Consider the following 20,304-nt stretch of genomic DNA (forward strand, 5'->3'; position numbering starts at 1 on the left):
GCTTGAGAAGGATAGGAGTTAGTTCTTCTTTGAATATTTGGTAGAATTCACTTGTGAAGAAATCTGGCCCAGGACTTTTTTTTGTTGGGACTTTTTTGAATACTGTTTCGATCTCATTTGGTGTAATTGGTCTGTTTAGGTTTTCTGATTCTTCCAGATTGATTTTTGGAAGATTGTATGTTTCAAAGAATTTGTCCATTCCATCTAGGTTTTCTAGTTTTTTGACATACAATTTTTCATAGTATTGTCTTACAATATTTTGTATTTCTGTTATGCCTTTTGTTACATCTGCACTCTCATTTCTAATTTTATTTATTTGAGTCCTCTCTCTCTTTTTCTTGGTGAGTCTAGTTAAAAGTTCATCAACCTTGTTTACCTTTTCAAAGAACCAGCTCCTAGTTTCACTGATCCTCTGTATTGTTTTTTTACCCTCTATGTTATTTATTTCTGCTCTGATCTTTATTATTTCCTTCCTTCTACTACTTTTGGGCTTTACTTGCTGTTCTTTTTCTAGTTCTTTCAGATGCAGGGTTAAGTTGTTTATTTTAGTTTTTTCTAGTTTCTTAAAGTGTGCCTGTAGTGCTATGAACTTCCCTCTTGATACTGCTTTTAGTGTGTCTCATAAATTATGAGTCATTTTATGCTCATTGTAATTCGTTTCTATTAATTTTTTTTATTTCTTCCTTGATCTCATTCTTAATCCATTCATTATTTAACAAACTGCTATTTAGTTTCCATGTATGAGAATTTTTGAGTTTTCTGTTGTGGTTCATTTCTAGTTTCATGCCATTGTGATCCGAGAAAGTGCTTGATATGATTTCAATCTTCTTAAATTTGTTGAGATCACTTTTGTGCCCTAACACGTGGTCTATCTTAGAGAATGTATCATGAGCACTTGAAAACAATGTATATTCTGCTGCTTTAGAATGAAAGGTTCTGAAGATATCTGTTAAATCGAGTTGATCTAGTGTGTCCTTTATGTCTGCTGTTTCTTTGTTAATTTTCTTTCTTGAGGATCTATCTAGTAATGTTAGTGGGGTATTGAAATCCCCTACTATTATAGTATTGCTGTTGATCTCACCCTTTAAATCCATCAAAGTCTGCTTTATATATTTAGGTGCTCCTATATTAGATGCATAGATATTTATAATAGTTATATCTTCCTTTTGGATTACTCCCTTTATCATTATGTAGTGGCCTTCTTTATCTCTTACAATATCTTTTGTTTTAAAGTCCATTTTGTCTGATATAAGTATTGCTACCCAGCTTTTGTTTCATTTCCATTTGCATGAAATGTTGTTTTCCATCCTTTTACCTTCAATCTATGTGCATCTTTTGTTTTAAGGTGGGTTTCTTGTAGATAGAATATGTACGGGTCTTGTTTTCTTATCCATGCAGCTACCCTATGTCTTTTGATTGGATAATTTAATCCATTTACATTTAAGGTTATTATTGATATGTAGTTGTTTATTGCCATTTTATTCTTTAAAGCTGTATTCTTTTTTTGCTATATTCTTTTCCCACTTCAATCTGTTTACAACAGGCCTCTTAACATTTCCAGCAGCATTGGTTTGGTTGTAATGAATTCCTTGAGTTGTTTTTTGTCTGAAAATCTTCTTATTTGGCCTTCAATTTTAAATGATAGCCTTGCTGGATAAAGTAGTCTTGGTTGTAGGTTCTTGTTCTGCATTACTTTGAATATTTCTTGCCATTCTCTTCTGGCCTCAAGTGTTTCTGTTGAGAAGTAAGATGTAATTCTTATGGGGGATCCTTTGTAGGTGATAGATTTTTTTTCTCTTGCAGCTTTTAATATTTTCTCTTTTTCACTTAGCTTTGGTATTTTAATTATGAGGTTTCTTTGGGTTTCTCTTTAATGAAGTTCTCTGTGCTTCTTGAACTTTTGAGAGTTTCTCCTGCATTAATTTAGGAAAGTTTTCAGCTATAATATGATTGAACAAAGTTTCTATCCCTGTTCTTTTTCTTCTTCTTCAAGAACCCATATGATGCGGATCTTATTTCTGTCATGTCACAGAGCTCTCTAAGAGTTTCCTCAGACTTTTAAAGTCTCATTTCTTTTTTCTTCTCTGCTTTTTTGCCTTCACTGAAGTTGTCTTCCAACTCGCTGATTCGATCCTCAGCTGTATCCATCATGTTTTTAATTCCTTCCATTGTGGTCTTCATTTCTGATATTGTATTTGTCATATCCGACTGACTCTTTTTTAATATTTCAATATCTTTTTTTATACTTGATATTTCTTTATTTAGGTGTTCATAATGACCATTCATTGTTGTTCTAAGATCCCTAAGCATCCTTACTATCATTATTTTGAACTTTGCAGCTGGAAGTTTGATTATTTCCATATTACTCAGTTCATCTCCTGAAGGTTTCTCTTTTTTTTTTCTTTTTTTTTAAATTTATTTATTAAATTTAATGCAGTGACATTGATAAATCAGGGTACATATGTTGAGATAAAACATCTCTAGATTATTTTGACATTTGATTGTGCTGTATACCCCTCCCCCAAAGTTAAATTGTCTTCTGTCACCTTCTATCTGGTTTTCTTTGTGCCCCTCCCCTCCCCCAACCCCTCTCTCCTTCTTCACCCCATCCCCCCTTCTTCACCCTATGCCATCACATTCTTGTTCATGTCTCTGAGTCTCATTTTTATGTCCCTTCTATGTATGGGTTCATGTAGTTCTTAGTTTTTTTTCTGATTTACTTATTTCACTCCGTATAATGTTATCAAGGTCCACCCATGTTATTGTAAAGGATCCGATGTCATCATTTTTTACAGCTGAGTAGTACTCCATAGTATATATGTACCAAAGCTTTTTAATCCACTCGTCCTCTGATGGACACTTGGGCTATTTCCAGATCTTCGCTATTGTGAACAATGCTGCCACAAACATGGGGGTGCATTTCTTTTTTTCGAGCCGTTTTATGGTGTCCTTGGGGTATATTCCTAAAAGTGGGATAGCTGGGTCAAAAGACAGTTCAATTTTCAGTTTTTTGAGGAATCTCCATACTGTTTTCCACAGTGGCTGCACCAGTCTGCATTCCCACCAGCAGTGCAGGAGGGTTCCCTTTTCTCCACATCCTCGCCAGCACTTATTCTGTGTTGTTTTGTTGATGAGCGCCATTCTGACTGGTGTGAGGTAGTATCTCATTGTGGTTTTAATTTGCATTTCTCTAATAATTAGTGATGTTGAGCATTTTTTCATATGCCTGTTGGCCATCTGTATATCCTCTTTGGAGAAGTGTCTATTCATCTCTTTTGCCCATTTTTGTATTGGATTGTTTGTCTTCCTGGTGTTGAGATTTACAAGTTCTTTATAAATTTTGGTTATTAACCCCTTATCAGACCTACTGTCAAATATGTTCTCCCATTGTGTAGTTTGTCTTTTTATTCTGTTCTTGTTGTCTTTAGCTGTGCAAAAGCTTTTTAGTTTGATATAGTCCCATTTGTTTATCCTGTCTTTTATTTCATTTCCCCATGGAGATAAATCATCAAATATATTGCTCCGAGAGATGTTGGAGAGCTTACTGCCTATGTTTTCTTCTAAGATGCTTATGGTTTCACGGCTTACATTTAAGTCTTTTATCCATTTTGAGTTTATTTTTGTGAGTGGTGTAAGCTGGTGATCTAGTTTCATTTTTTTGCAGGGAGTTGTCCAATTTTCCCAACACCATTTGTTAAAGAGGCTGTCTTTACTCCATTGTATTTCCTTGCCTCCTTTGTCAAATATCAGTTGTCCATAGAACTGTGGGTTTATTTCTGGGTTCTCTGTTCTGTTCCATTGATCTATATGCCTGTTCTTATGCCAGTACCAGGCTGTTTTGAGTACAATGGCCTTATAGTATAACTTGATATCAGGAAGTGTGATACCTTCCACTTTATTCTTCTTTTTTAAGATTTCTGAGGCTATTCGTGTTCTCTTTTGGTTCCATATAAATTTTTGGAATATGTGTTCTATATCTTTGAAGTATGTCATTGGTATTTTAATTGGTATTGCATTGAATTTATAGATTGCTTTGGGTAATATAGACATTTTAATGATGTTTATTCTTCCTAACCATGAGCACGGTATAATCTTCCACTTGTTTGTAACTTCCTTGATTTCTTTTATCAATGCTTTGTAATTTTCCGAGTACAAGTCTTTAGTCTCCTTGGTTAAGTTTATTCCTAGGTACTTTATTTTTCTGGTTGTAATAGGGAAGGGGATTGTTTCCTTAATTTCTCTTTCTGACTGTTCATTGTTGGTGTATAAAAATGCCTCTCATTTCTGAGTATTGATTTTATATCCTGCCACCTTGCTGAATTCATTTATCAGGTCCAGTAGCTTTTTGACTTCTTCTTTTCCCACTTGAATTCCTTTTATTTCTTCTTCTTGTCTGATAGCTGTGGCTAGGACTTCCAGGACCGTGTTAAATAAGAGTGGTGAAAGGGGGCACCCCTGCCTTGTTTCTCATCTTAAGGGTATTGCTTTTAATTTTTGCCCATTGAGTATGATGTTGGCTGTGGGTTTCTCATAGATGGCTTTTATCATGTTGAGATATGTTCCCTGTATTCCCACTTTGCTGAGAGTTTTGATCATGAATGGGTGCTGGATTTTATCAAATGCTTTTTCTGCATCTATTGAAATTATCATATGGTTTTTCTCCTTCTTTTTGTTTATGTGATGAATCACATTGATTGATTTACAAATATTGTACCAGCCTTGCCTCCCCAGAATAAATCCCACTTGATCATGGTGTATGATTTTTTTCCATATATTGCTGGATCCGGTTTGCTAATATTTTGTTGAAGATTTTAGCATCTATATTCATCAGAGATATTGGCCTATAATTTTCTTTCTTTGTGTTGTCTTTGCCTGGTTTTGGAATCAGAATTATGCTCGCCTCATAAAAGGAGTTTGGAAGTCTTCCTTCCTCTTGAATTTTTTGAAATAGTTTGAGAAGGATAGGAGTTAGTTCTTCTTTGAATATTTGGTAGAATTCTGTTGTGAAGCCATTGGGGCCTGGACTTTTCTTTGTTGGGAGTTTTTTGATAACTGTTTCGATCTCCTTTGTTGTAATCGGTCTGTTTAGGTTTTCTGATTCTTCCAGATTGATTTTTGGAAGATTGTATGTTTCAAGGAATTTGTCCATTTCATCTAGGTTGTCTAGTTTTTTGGCGTACAGTTCTTCATACTATTTTCTTATAATATTTTGTATTTCTGTTATGTCAGTTATTTCTCCTCTCTCATTTCTAATTTTATTTATTTGAGTCCTCTCTCTCTCTTTTTCTTGGTGAGTCTAGTTAAAGGTTCATCAATCTTGTTTCCCTTTTCAAAGAACCAGCTCCTAGTTTCATTGATCTTCTGTATTGTTTCTTTAGCCTGTATGTCATTTATTTCTGCTCTGATCTTTATTATTTCCTTCCTTCTACTACATTTGGGCTTTACTTGCTGGTTTTTTTCTAATTCTTTTAGATGCAGGGTTAAGTTGTTTATTTGAGCTTTTTCTAGCTTCTGAAAGTGTGCCTGTAGTGCTATGAACTTCCCTATCAGCACTGCTTTCGCTGTGTCCCATAAATTTTGAATTGTTGTATGCTCATTGTCATTCGTTTCTAGGAATTTTTTTATTTCTTCCTTGATCTCATTCTTAATCCCTTTATTATTTAACAACCTGCTATTTAGTTTCCATGTGTTTGAGAATTTTTGAGCTTTTCTGTTGTGATTCATTTCTAGTTTCATGCCATTGTGATCGGAGAAAGTGCTTAATACGATTTCAGTCTTCTTAAATTTGTTGAGAGCACTTTTGTGCCCTAACATGTGGTCTATCCTAGAGAATGTACTATGAGCACTTGAAAAGAATGTATATTCTGCTGCTTTAGGGTGAAAGGTTCTGAAGATATCTATTAAATCGAGTTGATCTAGTGTTTCCAATAAGTCTGCTGTTTGTTTGTTAATTTTCTTTCTTGAGGATCTATCTAATGATGTTAGTGGGGTATTGAAATTCCCTACTATTATAGTATTGCTGTTGATCTTGCCCTTTAAATCCATCAAAGTCTGCTTTATATATTTAGGTGCTCTTATATTAGGTGCATAGATATTTATAATAGTTATATTTTCCTGTTGGATTACTCCCTTTATCATTATGTAGTGGCCTTCTTTATCTTTTACTATATCCTTTGTTTTAAAGTCCAATTTGTCTGATATAAGTATTGCTACCCCAGCTTTTTTTTTCATTTCCGTTTGCATGAAACATTTTCTTCCATCCTTTTACCTTCAATCTATGTGTGTCTTTTGTTCTAAGGTGTGTCTCTTGTAGACAACATATGTATGGGTCCTGTTTTCTTATCCACGCAGCTACCCTATGTCTTTTGATTGGATCATTTAATCCATTTACATTTAAGGTTATTATTGATATGTAGCTGTTTATTGCCATTTTCTTCTTTAAAGGTGTATTCCTTTTTTTTTTTTTTCTTTTCTTTTTTTTTCTGTATTCTTTTCCCACTTTGATCTGTTTACACCAGGCCCCTTAATATTTCATGCAGCATTGGTTTGGTTGTAATGAATTCCTTGAGTTGTTTTTTGTCTGGGAAGCTTTTTATTTCTCCTTCGATTTTAAACGATAACCTTGCTGGATAAAGTAGTCTTGGTTGTAGGTTCTTGTTTTGCATTACTTTGAATATTTCTTGCCATTCCCTTCTGGCCTCAAGTGTTTCTGTTGAGAAGTCAGATGTCATCCTTATGGGGGCTCCTTTGTAGGTGATAACTTTTTTTTCTCTTGCAGCTTTTAATATTTTCTCTTTATCACTTAGCTTTGGTATTTTAATTATGATGTGTCTTGGTGTAGGTTTCTTTGGGTTTCTCTTTAATGGAGTCCTCTGTGCTTCTTGGATTTGTGAGAGTTTCTCTTGCATTAATTTAGGGAAGTTTTCAGCTATGATATGATTGAACAAAATCTCTATCCCTTGTTCTTTTTCTTCTTCTTCAGGAACCCCTATGATGCGGATGTTATTTCTCTTCATGTTGTCACAGAGCTCTCTAAGAGTTTCCTCTGACTTTTTGAGTCTTTTTTCTCTTTTCTTCTCTGCTTTCATGCCTTCATTCCAGTTGTCCTCTAACTCACTGATTCGATCCTCTGCTCTATCTATCCTGTTTTTAATTCCTTCCATTGTGGTCTTTATTTCTGATATTGTATTTGTCGTCTCCATCTGATTCTTTTTTATACTTACTATTTCTTTATTTAGGTTTTCAAACTGCCCCTCCATTGTTGTTCTAAGATCCCTAAGCATCCTTACAATCATTATTTTGAACTCCGCATCTGGAAGTTTGATTATTTCCATATCACTCATTTCATCTCTGGAAGGTGTCTCTTGTGGTTTCATTTGGATTGCACTCCTTTGTCTTCTCATCCTCTTTTTTTTTATTTGTTTTATTTGTAGAGTTGGTTGAGTCTAGGCTTGGTGTTGTCTGCCTCCAGTTTTCAGTTGTGTTATTTCTAGGTCTTCTTGGGTTGGTATCAGCTGTTATCTGTAATCTACTTTCGGATTTGGGCAGCTTTGAAGTCTTGATTTGTTTGTTTTCTTAACAGGTGATAGTCTTGTTTACTGATCTCAGCAGGGGGCTTCCTTGAAACTGTATCCAGGAATGCGGTGGGTGTAACCTGAGACTCTGAAGGCCTCTTTAGCCAGCTAGACTCTCTGGGGGCAGGGTGTTTTCTCAGCTTCAGTAGGTGGAGGTGTATCTCAGATCTCCATGGAGACCTGAGTTACTGCCCCTCCTCCCCACTTCTTGTTTTCAGCTGTGTCTTGTAGCGCTGATTGGAGCTGGAGAGATGTCCGGAGGTCTCTGATCCGGAAGCACTTCAGCTCTGTTTTGTGAAAGGTTCAGTCCCTCCCCCAGCTATGGCTGCCTCCAGCACGATGAGTTAGCCCTTTTAGCTCCTCTCCTGCATTCCTTATCCCCTCACAGTCTGTCCCTCTCCCTCTCCTCTCCACCTGGGAGATAAGCTGGTCCTTTCAATGCACCTCGCTCCCTGGTCGCCAGGCAAGTGGCTGTGAGCAGTAGTTTCTGCTCCCCTCCCTCCGAGATCCTCTCTGGGCTCTCAGCCCTACCCCCCCCCTCCGTTCCGGCAAGCAGAGGAGGTTCAGGGGCTCCCTACCAGGATTTCTGTGATTTCCTCTTTGCTCCTTGGTTTTTGAGAGCCGTTCTTGCAGTTCAGAGTTGGTTTTTCATGCTGATTTTTCCTAAATTGATTTGTATTCCAGTTTGGTGGTGAGAGCTGGGCATCTGTGCATCTGCCTACTCCGCTGCCATCTTTTTTTCTCTCCTGAAGGTTTCTCTTGTGGTATCATTTGGATTGCACTTCTTTGTCTTCCCATTATCTGTGTTTGGGTTTTTTGTTTGTAGAGTTGGTTGAGTCTAGGCTTGGTGTTTTCTGCCTCCAGTTTTCAATTGTGTTATTTTTAGGTCTTTTTTGGTTGGTATCAGCTTTTATTTGTAATCCACCTTTGGATTTTGGCTGCTTTGAAGTCTTGATTTGTCTGTTTTCTTAACAGGTGTTAGTCTTGTTTACTTATCTCAGCAAGGGGCTTCCTTGAAACTGTATCCAGGAATGTAATGGGTGTAACCTGAGACACTGAAGGCTTCTTCTATCAACTAATGTCTCTGGAAACAGAGTTTTTTCTCAGCTTCAGAAGGGGGAGGTGTATCTCAGATCTCCATGTAGACCTGAGTTATTGCCCCTTCTTGACACTTGTATTCAACTGTGTCTTGTTGCACTCATTGGAGCTGGAGAGATGTCTGGAGATCTGTGATCCAGAAGTAATTCAGTTCTGTTTTGTGGAAGGATCAATCCCTCCTCCAGCTATGGCCATCTCCAGCACAAATGAGTTAGCTTTTTAGATCATCTCCTGCCTTCCTTTGCCCCTCACAGTCTGTTTCTCTCTTTCTCCTTTCCACTTGGGAGATAAGCCAGTTCTTTCAACACATGTCACTCCCTGGTCCCAGGCAAGCAGCTGTGAGCAGTATTTTCTGCTCTTTTCCCTAGAGTAAAATCCCCTCTGGGACCTCAGCCTAACCCCCCCCCCTTTGTTTCTGTAAACAGGGGAGATTCAGGCACTCCTTACCAGGTTTCTTGTGGCTTCTTCTTTTTTTCCTTGTTTTTTGAGAGCTGTTCTTGTAGTCCATAATTGGTTTTTCACGCTGATTTTTTCTGAATTTATTTGTATTCCAGTTTGGTTGTGAGAGCTGGACGTCTGTGCATCTGCTTACTCCACTACCATCTTCAGGTCCCTCTGACCCATTGTTCTTGCAAGCCAGAAACCTCTATATTCTTCTCTCTTTCCCCCCAAAGGAAGTATGGAACTGGAAAGCCTGATAGGAATGCCTGAACTTTTCTACCAGAATGTCAGTATTAATTTTCATCTTTTTGGTACCTTACAACAATCCTCACTGGTATTATTTCATAAATCAAATCCTTGACTTAATTTACTGAGAAGCATGAGGCTGTTGTTTAGGGATATTAACTTATAACATGTAACCGATATTTAACAGACAACATTAATAGCAATAGAGTTAACTAAAGAAACAATTATTATTGATTAATTTCCTATAAATTATACAAACATTTTGAAACTTATATAAAACTAATTGGCCTTATAATAATTTACTTTTAGCCAGAACTCTTAATTTTAAAAATTTAACCTTTATTGGCAATTAAGTTGACTTTATTTTTACCCTAGTTTCCCTTTTGCCAAACTCTGATTAAAAAGAGTTGTTAGTTTCTTTATACATTCACCAAATATAGTCTAACCAGCTTCTTGTTTGTGGTCGGAGTAAGGCATGTCGTTTTTCTCTCTTAGCACCAGTGGGAGTGGTCAGGATCATGATGTGTGGACCCGCCCACATGACAGTCAGTCCTTGGGTGATGTAGTTGATCTGATAATGCTGGAAGCACCTCTTGGATAGTCTTGAATTGTTTGCTGAATAACCTGTAAATCCTGCAAGTAGTTAGGGAAAGGGTGGTTATGTTTCTTTTACTATTTGATTCATGTAATTTCCTTGCCCTAAACCTTTTGGTGCCTATGGGCACAATATAACTTCAAATTAGCTTCTAATTAATATTGGGTTCCTTTCCTACCAACTTTGAAACTGTAGACACAAACTTAGGTCCAATAATAGAATGGGCAGGCTAAACCTAAAAAGAATTGTATAAAGCAATTTCCTAACAATTGTCAATCATTTTATTAAAGTCTATTTCTAAATGTTTACATAGGAAAATTCATTTTCTCCCTGTTTCTTTCTATAATTTCCTTGTTTCGCTAAGTATTCACATGGACACAAACTAAATATTCAGATATTAGGCCTTTTGTAATAAATTCTAAGTTTGGCTTTTCTAATTATCCTTTGCTGTTGGAAAAATCTTTTTCTAATTGGTTTCTAATAAACCTTTGGCAACAAGGGTGCCACTGGTTCTGGGTGGCATTTACTTATTTGAATTACTATGTTCTGATTTTGAGGCAGACTGGAAAAATATACAGTTAACATAAAATTTAAATAACTAATGTTAACAAATATTATAAAAAGTGTCCTAATAAAATAAAATGACTAAAGCCTACTAGATTATTAAACAAAAACAAAATTCTAACCAATATAACAGGATTCAAAATAAAATTCTTACAGTCACAAATGTTCTTAACATGTTAACATAATTTTACTAAGTCTATGTTGACACTATTGCTGCTTTATATTATTTGCAAATGTAACCCAATCTTTACTTCAGTCTGAGAAATGTCCCAAAGAGCAGGAGTTACACATATTCAGGAAATGTCCAAAGGCATTGGAGTTGTGGTCACATTCTATACTTTACACCTAGAATCCAAGTCCTAATGACCACTGCTTCTAGTTCCAATTAGGAGCAGGTCCCTGCCTAAAATAGGCATGGGGCATTGATACAAGAGGAATAAAGGAGACACAATACATTAAATAAAGCAACAAAAATAAGACTATCAATACCCACAACAGAGATATTTGAGTGATAAATAAAACTCAAATATTAAGGCAAGGCATAGAAAATAACCCTTGTGTATACAAAAAATGAGATCAGTTTACCTGCTACTTGGAAGAAATTCCCTAAGGTCCTTCATGGTGATGTGAGATGAGGCCAACACCTTGGGCACTGTTTAGCCTTCAGTGGCAAGTCACAGCATGCTGGGCAAGGTCTGGTCACAGGAAGCTGGAAAGGGCTGGAAAAGACTGAACCCTCCCTCTGTGAAGCAAGGGGGCAGCTTACCTTCTCATGTCCCTTTTTTCCACAGCAAAATCATGTCCCCGTTGGGGCCAAGATGCCTGGGAGGCTTCAGTTCAATGACCTTTCTTTACACTCTTGAAGCAGGGCCCTGTTGGAATCGTATGAAGCCTCTTTGGGGCATTAGAGCCTTTAAGGGTATATGCCAAAAGCTGCTATTTTTTCTGATCTCTTTTGGGCTCTATTTGCCTTTTTGTCTCCTTCTTTAATCAATATAGACATTAAAAGCCATGCTCAGATGATCTTTCTGAGGGGTTTGAGGGTCCTTATTTGTTTATACAAACTCCTGGAATAAGACAAAAGCAGCATTATTAGTTGTATTAAATCAAGATAAACAGGGTTTTGGTGCCTCCTTTAGAATTCCAGAGTCTCTTCAATGCTGAATAATTCAGTCCATTAGCATATAGAAGAAATTTTTAACAAAAGCATGATACAAATTGATTTGCAGGATTCCAGGATATGTCATTACTTAGCATTGAAAAATATTGTTTCAAAATTATAATAATCTAAACATTACATAAAAAGAAATTATTAACAACTCCTAATAAATAAACTAAGATTCTAATATTACAGGGCTATAAAACAGTTAATAAAAGAATTAACAAAAGGCCTTTGAAATAACATACATTTTAACATGGAAAATACTTTTTACACAATATAGGATTCTTGGTACAAACTACCCAGCTCGCAAAGATTTATTTATTAACTTTCTTTTGACCCACAGTAATTTACACTCTTACATAAACATGAGAGGTGGGATAGATGCCTGAGGGGGAAGCAGACTCCAAGAACTGGAAGCCTGCCTCTTTTACCTGTTTGTTGGTTTTTTTCTGCAGTTTGTCCTGTAGCCAAGTTCCTTAGCAAGATAATGGACCTTCTCCGAAACAGGAATTGAATCAATTTGCCACCTGTAAATTAACAGTCTTGCTTTGAGCAGCTAAATACAATTTTCACATAATTACTTTCCCAATAGTGACTTGCTTTAGCCTATATGAGGTTCCCAATTTTCCCCACAATTCCCTGAACATTCTTTTTACAATTTTTACCATTATGGCTAATGCAGCTGGTCTACCTTATGAACTCTATGCCTTCTACGTAACCAAGATTTATAGAGGACCCAACACCCTCTGCCAGCAGGAGAGTTTTGGAACCTTTTCCCTCATTTTTACACCAGGAAAGGCAACAAGCCACTATCCCCAACCCACAGAGAACTTATTTTTTTATTCTATTCCCTATAATCATATTACTCATGCTTTTATTACTCCTTCTGAAGCTCAATTGAATTTAAGAAACTGCCAATTAACTAGCAAGGTCTACAACTATGGTTTATTAATTTCTAAATCCTTTTTTTTCTCTCCTTTAAATTTTTCTAAAGCAAAGTTCTAATTTTTAATACTATTCCTACCCTGTATTTTTCAAACAGGCAAAACCATTTTGGTCAGTAGGCGGACATTTGAAACTAGTTTCCATTCTATAATTTTTTAGTTACCTCACCCTTACTTTATTACCTTTTCCAGTCATCCCGCACACAGCAGGCTGAATCCTAGCCTAACCATGCACATGGAGCTAGTGGGGCTTATCTTTTGGTACTTGGTTTGCTGTTTACTGTTTGCCTTCCCCTCGGGTGTACCACCGTGTGGGAGACCGAAGAATGATGGGGAGGGGCGGGGGCATGCGTACATTTGCCTCTCCCCGGCCACGCCCCCACCCACTCTCTCCACACACTCCGAGTCCTTGCTCGGTTTTTCTTTTACTCAAACTGCTTATTTGAGAGTCATTCAGCTCTAGAGTCTAAAGAAACACGTCCAATTTCTGGGCTCTGCTTTTCTTTCATTTAAATTGCTTGCTTGCCAGCCCTTTCTGTATTGAGCAAGCTTGCAGCTAGTTACTATATTACAGACTGCTTTTACTAACTGGAGTTTAAAAGTTCTAGCCTAGCCGATGTTACCTATTACAAAACTAAGACTTGTTCCAGGAGAATCTAAGAATTAGTGCACTAATGAAGCAAGAAAGATTAGACAGGTGATTAGCACCCAGAATAAGAGGGTGTTTCACTATAGAGAAATTAATCATTACACAAGACAAGGTGAATAAGCCAAAATAAGAAAATAATTTCCTCAGGGGAGAAACCTAACAGGGCGCCCCGAAGCTAGTATTTGAGAACAAAGAGAATAATAGTTTGCCACTTAAGATGGATTTTTAGTCAGAAGCTTCCAATCTTGACACAAAAGACTCAAACAGACACATTTAGACAGTAAACAAAGACGTATATACCCAAATCAAGAAGTTTAAATGAGCCCTGGCTGATTGGCTCAGTGGTAGAACGTTGGCCTGACGTGCGGAAGGTTCTGGGTTCGATTCCTGGCTAGTGCACACAGGAGAGGCGCTCATCTGCTTCTCCACTCTTCCCCCTCTCTTTCATCTCTGTATCTCTCTTCCCCTCCTTCAGCCGAGGCTCCATTGGAGCAAAAGATGGCCCGGGCGCTGAGGATGGCTCCTTGGCCTCTGCCCCAGGCGCTAGAGTGGCTCTGGTTGCGACAGAGCGATGCCCGGATGGGCAGAGCATTGCCCCTTGGTGGGCATGCCAGGTGGATCCCGGTTGGGCGCATGCGGGAGTCTGTCTGACTGCCTCCCCATTTCCAGCTTCAGAAAAATAAAAAAAAATAAAAAGGAAGTTTAAATGAGCGTGCATTACTTATCCTAATTTTTTCCGGCAAACAAAGACAAAGTTTAATAGACAAGGGAGAAGTTCCCCTCAATGGAGAGCACATCCTCCAGATGATGAAAAGTGCTGTGCCTCACTGACAAAGAATGGGCTCCCCCTCGTGGCCTCTCAGGTGCATGCAGGCAGCACTAGAGCTTCCTTTAAACCAGGGTTTTCTAAACAGACACTTTAAAAACAAAGACTGCGATCTCGACAGTACAAAAAGTTTCTGGAAGTTCGAGGTGAGATTAATCAATCCAAGTTATCTCAGCCTCCCCTGATTCAGTGTGATGCAAGACTGCCTAATCCTGGACCGATCCAATCCCCATTAATCTCCTCCCAAGTAAAAAAACAACTGTCCACACTAAATGGCATTTTACTGAGAGCCTCATCTACATACCTCGTAAAGTCCTGGGCAGGATGAACTCTACACTAGTACCTTTCACAGAGAAACAGATATGCCCAAGACCCTCAAGCAGGACCCAATCCCACCAGTCATCCTTCCAGAGAATAACCAGAAGTCCCTCTCCTAGCAAAATCCAGGCAGGACCCAAGAAACTCCCCACTGATGTCTCGGTCTTGGAGAGCCTGCACGAACGTACAACCACGTCAGATCTGTTTTGCGGCAGTACCAAAACAAAAAGACTATAGACTAGTTACAAACAGCAAAGCAGTTTTGAAAGCCCTACCTACTCCACAGAGGTTCCACATCCCTGGAGTCACAATTCAGCAAAGCCCCCAAATCCACTCTACCTACATTCTCGTCCAACACAGGAAAGCAAAAGCAAGAGTTCCGAGGAAAGCCAGAAAATTCAGTAAAACAAAAAGAGTTTCTTTACCTCCTTGAGTTCTCTGTCAAATTATCCAAATTGTCGAATTTGGGAACCGAGAGGCGTCTAACCGAAGAACTGCCCGGACACCACAGGAAGACCCGGAGCCCTGAAAAGTCTCAGGTGGCACGCCTCTCCTTGAGATTCAAGGGAGGCCGGGCAGCCTTCAGAAAAGACAAGCCAATTCAGGGTGTCTCTATCCGGTGATGTGAAACACAGTATCCACGATGAGCCCCCATATGTTATAAAGTACTGCACCCCAGATTCTGAAAGTCACAGTACCTCACTTTATTGAGTTTACATAGAGACACCCAGTCCAGATAAATTTTGAAGAGTCTTATTAAAGGAGGAGATTTATGAAATATGCCGGCCGCATATAACTTACACGGGGCACACCAAATCGTGTATGAACCCCCAAAATAGTACAGGGGCTGCTTATATACCCTTGATCACACACAAGCGGGGGAGAGCATGACATCACTGCATGAGCAGACATTTGTTTAGGGGATACACAGAAACATTAAGACTTTTTTTTTTTTTTTTTCTGAAGCTGGAAACGGGGAGAGACAGTCAGACAGACTCCCGCATGCGCCCGACTGGGATCCACCCGGCACGCCCACCAGGGGCGACGCTCTGCCGACCAGGGGGCGATGCTCTGCCCCTATGGGGCGTCGCTCTGCCGCAACCAGAGCCACTCTAGTGCCTGGGGCAGAGGCCAAGGAGCCATCCCCAGCGCCCAGGCCATCTTTGCTCCAATGGAGCCTTGGCTGCGGGAGGGGAAGAGAGAGACAGAGAGGAAGGAGGGTGGGCTGGAGAAGCAAATGGGCGCTTCTCCTATGTACTCTGGCTGGGAATCGAACCCGGGTCCCCCACACGCCAGGCCGACGCTCTACCGCTGAGCCAGCCGGCCAGGGCCGAAACATTAAGACTTTTAAGGTAACACAATCAAAGATGTTTACAAATCTTTCAGGGTTCATCTTCCCTCACTAACCTAGAGGTATTTTACTCTCAAGATTCCAGGGAGGGGGAGTAACTACCGTCAATGCAAGGTGGTATGTAAATTCTGCCTCCTATTGAAAGAGAAGAAGTTTCTTGGTTAACCTTTACTTTAGATTTAAAACTAAATGACCCATTGTTCTTGCTAGCCAGAAACATCTACATTCTTCTCTTTCCCCTCCCTTAAGGAAGGATGGGACAGGAAAGCCTGATAGGAATGCCTGAACTTTTCTCCTAGAATGTCAATATTAATTTTCAGCTTTTTGGTACCTTACAACAGAAACATGATCTTATGGCCACTGTCCTCTCTGGCCCTGCTTCTGATAGCATATCCCTTGTGCATTATCCCCCATAAACACACACCCTCAGCTTGTGCAGGTTGAGAGAAATCACTCTGAAGATTCATGAATCACATGCTTTTGCTATAGACCAGACCTAAATTTCTCTGGCAGTGCAAATCCCTCAGAAACTTAGAGTGCTGATGTATTTGCCTCTCTAAGACATGTGTTCACTTTAGAGAGAAGAGAGAGCCAGACAGAAGGGGGGAGGAGCAGAAAGCATCAACTCCCATATGTGCCTTGACCAGGTCTGCCCAGGGTTTCAAACCAGCAACTTCAGAATTTAATTTGACACTTTATCCACTGTGCCACCACAGGTCAGGCTGTATTTGCCTCTTAACTTCTCTGAATGCATGTAATCTGTTGTTGTGAGTCGGGGGCGCAGAGAGAGAGATCAGCAGACACAATCATCAAGGACTAGCAAAGGACCACCACTCACTCAGGCAAATGGCCCCGAGTTCGCGCTGTGTCCTATTTTTATTCAAAAGACTTCAAAAAGCTTGTTTACTGAGAAATTGGCATAACATCAAGCGTAACTTTTATTTAAAGATACATGGAGTACACCTGCATGATAGCTTAATAACAACATAATATCAAAAGGTGTTAATTGCTATTTCTTCTATGGTTTTTACAACATTCCTCTCTTTATCTCAAGGGATAACCATAGAAGGTACAGAAATCTTATAAGAATGTTTTACTGAGAAAATCCCAGCAACTGCCTTCAGTCACATAGAATTGTTTCAGTGACCCGCCTTCAAGTCACAAAACAATTTTCTTGGCAAAATATTCTTTTCTTGTTGGCTGTGTTCCCAACCAAGGCCATGCAATGGGTTATTCCACTAAATTTCCCCCTTTTTGTTTATGCTGAATGTTATGAAGCACCACAGAAAACACAGCCTTTTGTCGTTCATTCCTTTTTTTTTTTTTTTTTGCTTTGATTTGTCGACACACTACATATAAAAGAAAACATAGAATTAATACTGTTATAAAAAGTCCTATGGTGGATCCTCAAAATTCTTTAATATATTTAATAGGATTTAATTGTGATAAATTATCCATTAATCCCTTCAATATAGGTTGACATGATAGAATTTCTAATTTTCTTTGAAAAGCTTCATGAATATGTCTTTGTAATTTAATGATTTCTTTAGTTACATTACCATGATTTAACAAATGCTTTTTTAACATTTTCCTAAGGGAAATAAGTATGAGTTTAAGAAATAGGGGTAACACAGCCCTGGCCGGTTGGCTCAGCGGTAGAGCATCGGCCTAGCGTGTGGAGGACCCGGGTTCGATTCCCGGCCAGTGCACATAGGAGAAGCGCCCATTTGCAACTTCACCCCTCTGCCGTGCCTTCCTCTCTGTCTCTCTCTTCCCCTCCCACAGCCAAGGCTCCATTGGAGCAAAGATGGCCCGGGCACTGGGGATGGCTCTGTGGCCTCTGCCTCAGGTGCTAGAGTGGCTCTGGTCGCAACATGGCAATGCCCAGGATGGGCAGAGCATCGCCCACTGGTGGGCAGAGCGTCGCCTCATGGTGGGCATGCCGGGTGGATCCCGGTCGGGCGAATGCAGGAGTCTGTCTGACTGTCTCTCCCTGTTTCCAGCTTCAGAAAAATGCAAAAAAAAAAAAAAAAAGAAATAGGGGTAACACAAAAAGTAGTTACATTCTAATTACATCTTAGCCTAATTTGTCTTTGCAGGCTAACAATTTGATCTCTTAACATAATCATAGTCTGTTCTAAATCATTAACTTTAGTATTAATGTTACTATTTATATGTTATTGAGAAGTCCACAGTTGTTCAGAATCTTCATGCCATTTTTGCACAAAGTCTACAGTCTGTACACTTTGATGTCATGTAACTCCAGATAGAGCAGCTATGGTGTTGGTTACAGCTATTAGTCCCATAATGTGATGATCAGTCCAACTAGTCTCTTGGTTCACTTCAAAAACTTAGTAAGATGTTGTAACAGCATCATGGAAGGGGAACCCTGCCACATCTGATGCATCTGTACTGGGATCTAGACTCCTGTTCAGGTACTTAAAATGTAAAGACTTTGACTATTTTTATTAAAAAATAGAAGAATAAATACATGTATAAAAAGCACACTTATTGTAAGTTATTGAATAATTTTCAGCTGTCTATTTGGTTTCACCTATAACAAATATATAAAGCCATCTAACACAAGCAGATATGAAATGTGTTTCATTTTTCTTAAAGATTAACATAATATGATTAGAAGGATAATTTCTCCAGATTTTTCCTTTCTACACTGACATATGTTTAAGTGCCATAACTACTTTCCACAAATGATATTGTATAGGACCAAATTTTATATGAGGAGCTTGAGGTGACATCCCTCCTCTATGCTATATGATAGTATGATTACCTTGACTACCAGCTGTAATTAAACCATTGTTCTTATGCCACCTTAAATCAGCACCCCTGCCCTTTAACTTGGGTGGAGCCATGAGGGCTTTAATCTATGATGTTTTATGTACAGATGTATTACTATTTTTTATCTCCTTTACTGTTATCTTGACAATAGAGAGCCAAGCTTGAGTTTCTATGTTTAACCAATGTGGCTCATGTCCCATACATATAGGTAATCCCTCAACTCCTGTTGTATAATTTTCTAATTTCATGCCTTCTTCTGAAGGTGCTAAGGGACCTCTATTATTAAAAGGTCCTGGAAGCCGATTAGAGTCATTAACAAAAATAGGAAAGGCACTATTTTCCTAATGATTAGCTCTAGTTACCAAAATTGTTACCAAAGCAATCATTGCTAAAAACAGGTTAGTAGCATTTTTTTTCTTTTTTAGTAGTTTGTAGCATTTTTTTTTACCATTAAAGGTCAGTTTTTTAAGTTAACCCCAACTTGGTATTTTAGCCTTTTCAATACCAAGCAGCAGCACCTTTAAATTCTTCTTTTGAAATTCATTTCTTCCATCTCAGCAATGGGCAGAAATGGAAAAAATCTATTCTTCTTATTCATGTTGTTAGTTTAATTCTGCGAGCGGGACTCCAAAGCACTTCACCGGATTCTGCAATGACACAAGCAAACCCTCTTCCCCAATGTTGCACTACACTAGGTACCTATTGATTCAACTCACTTTTATAATGTATACATTGATTAATCTTAGAACTGTTACTTTTTTGTCTAATATCTGCAGCAGTAAAATTATCTTCTCCTGTATTTAAGAAATTTAAAGTCAATAGAGCTTTGTGTAACATAATTCTGGGAATAATCTCCTTTTTCTCCCCCCTTTTGTTTAAGTAACATATTTTTCAGAGTGCAATTACTGCTTTCAATAATTACTTGTTCTTGTGGATTATATGGAATTCTAGTAGTATGTTTAATATTCTAAAATGCTAAGAATTGTTGACATTTATTAGATGGATAGGGAGGACTATTGTCAGTTTTAATTGCTTTAGGAATGCCTATAACATTAAAAGCTTCAATAAGATGTTGAATGACACAATTAGCCTTTTCTCTAGGCAAAGGTGTGGCCTACTAAAAGGAAGAATAAATATTAATAAAACCATACATAAGACAGTTTTTTAAAAGAAGAAATATGAGCAATATCTATTTGCTACAGGTTATTACTGTGTTGCCCTCTAGGATTCATTCCTCTCGGTAATGGAGGAGGATTTATAATACTATATTGAGGACAGTGTCTAACAATATTCCGAGCTTCTTGCCAGGTTATTTTAAATTTTTGTATTAAATTTTTTTTATTTTTATGAACCTTTGTATAAAACTTAGTAGCTATTTTTATTGATCTAATGAGTAATTGATCAACTTCATTATCTGTAGTAGACATAGGTCCTGGTAAAGCTGTATGAGAACAAATATGAGTTATATAGATAGGCAAATTTCATTCCTATAATAAAAGTTGTAACTCCTGAAACAATTTGTGCAATTTAGAACTATTATTTAAAATATAAACAGTTTCTATAAGTTTAATTGTATGTTCTACATATTGTGAATCAGTAACAAAGTTAATAGGACAGGATGTTTGAATTTTGTCTTTAAATACAATCAAACTACACTGATTTAAGGTTTCAGAAGCATTTTTAAGAATGACTGAAAGTTCAGTATTATTTTTATAAGCTATTAATATGTCATTTATATAA

The 20,304-nt window shown here is 38.1% G+C and overlaps 1 protein-coding gene across 1 annotated transcript in view; it reads left to right on the forward strand.

Annotated features, from left to right (window-relative positions):
- The window catches only part of LOC136391232 (lipocalin Can f 6.0101-like), a 34,263-nt gene extending 19,223 nt beyond the window's left edge, over nucleotides 1-15,040 (forward strand). Inside the window, exon 6 of the mRNA XM_066362766.1 lies at nucleotides 14,778-15,040. Within this exon, the coding sequence (XP_066218863.1) occupies nucleotides 14,778-15,040 (263 nt within the window). The remainder of the gene's footprint in view (nucleotides 1-14,777) is intronic.
- Nucleotides 15,041-20,304: the final 5,264 nt, after the last annotated feature.

This window comes from Saccopteryx leptura, chromosome 2 (genome assembly GCF_036850995.1).
Source record: "Saccopteryx leptura isolate mSacLep1 chromosome 2, mSacLep1_pri_phased_curated, whole genome shotgun sequence".
Taxonomy (NCBI): domain Eukaryota; kingdom Metazoa; phylum Chordata; class Mammalia; order Chiroptera; family Emballonuridae; genus Saccopteryx; species Saccopteryx leptura.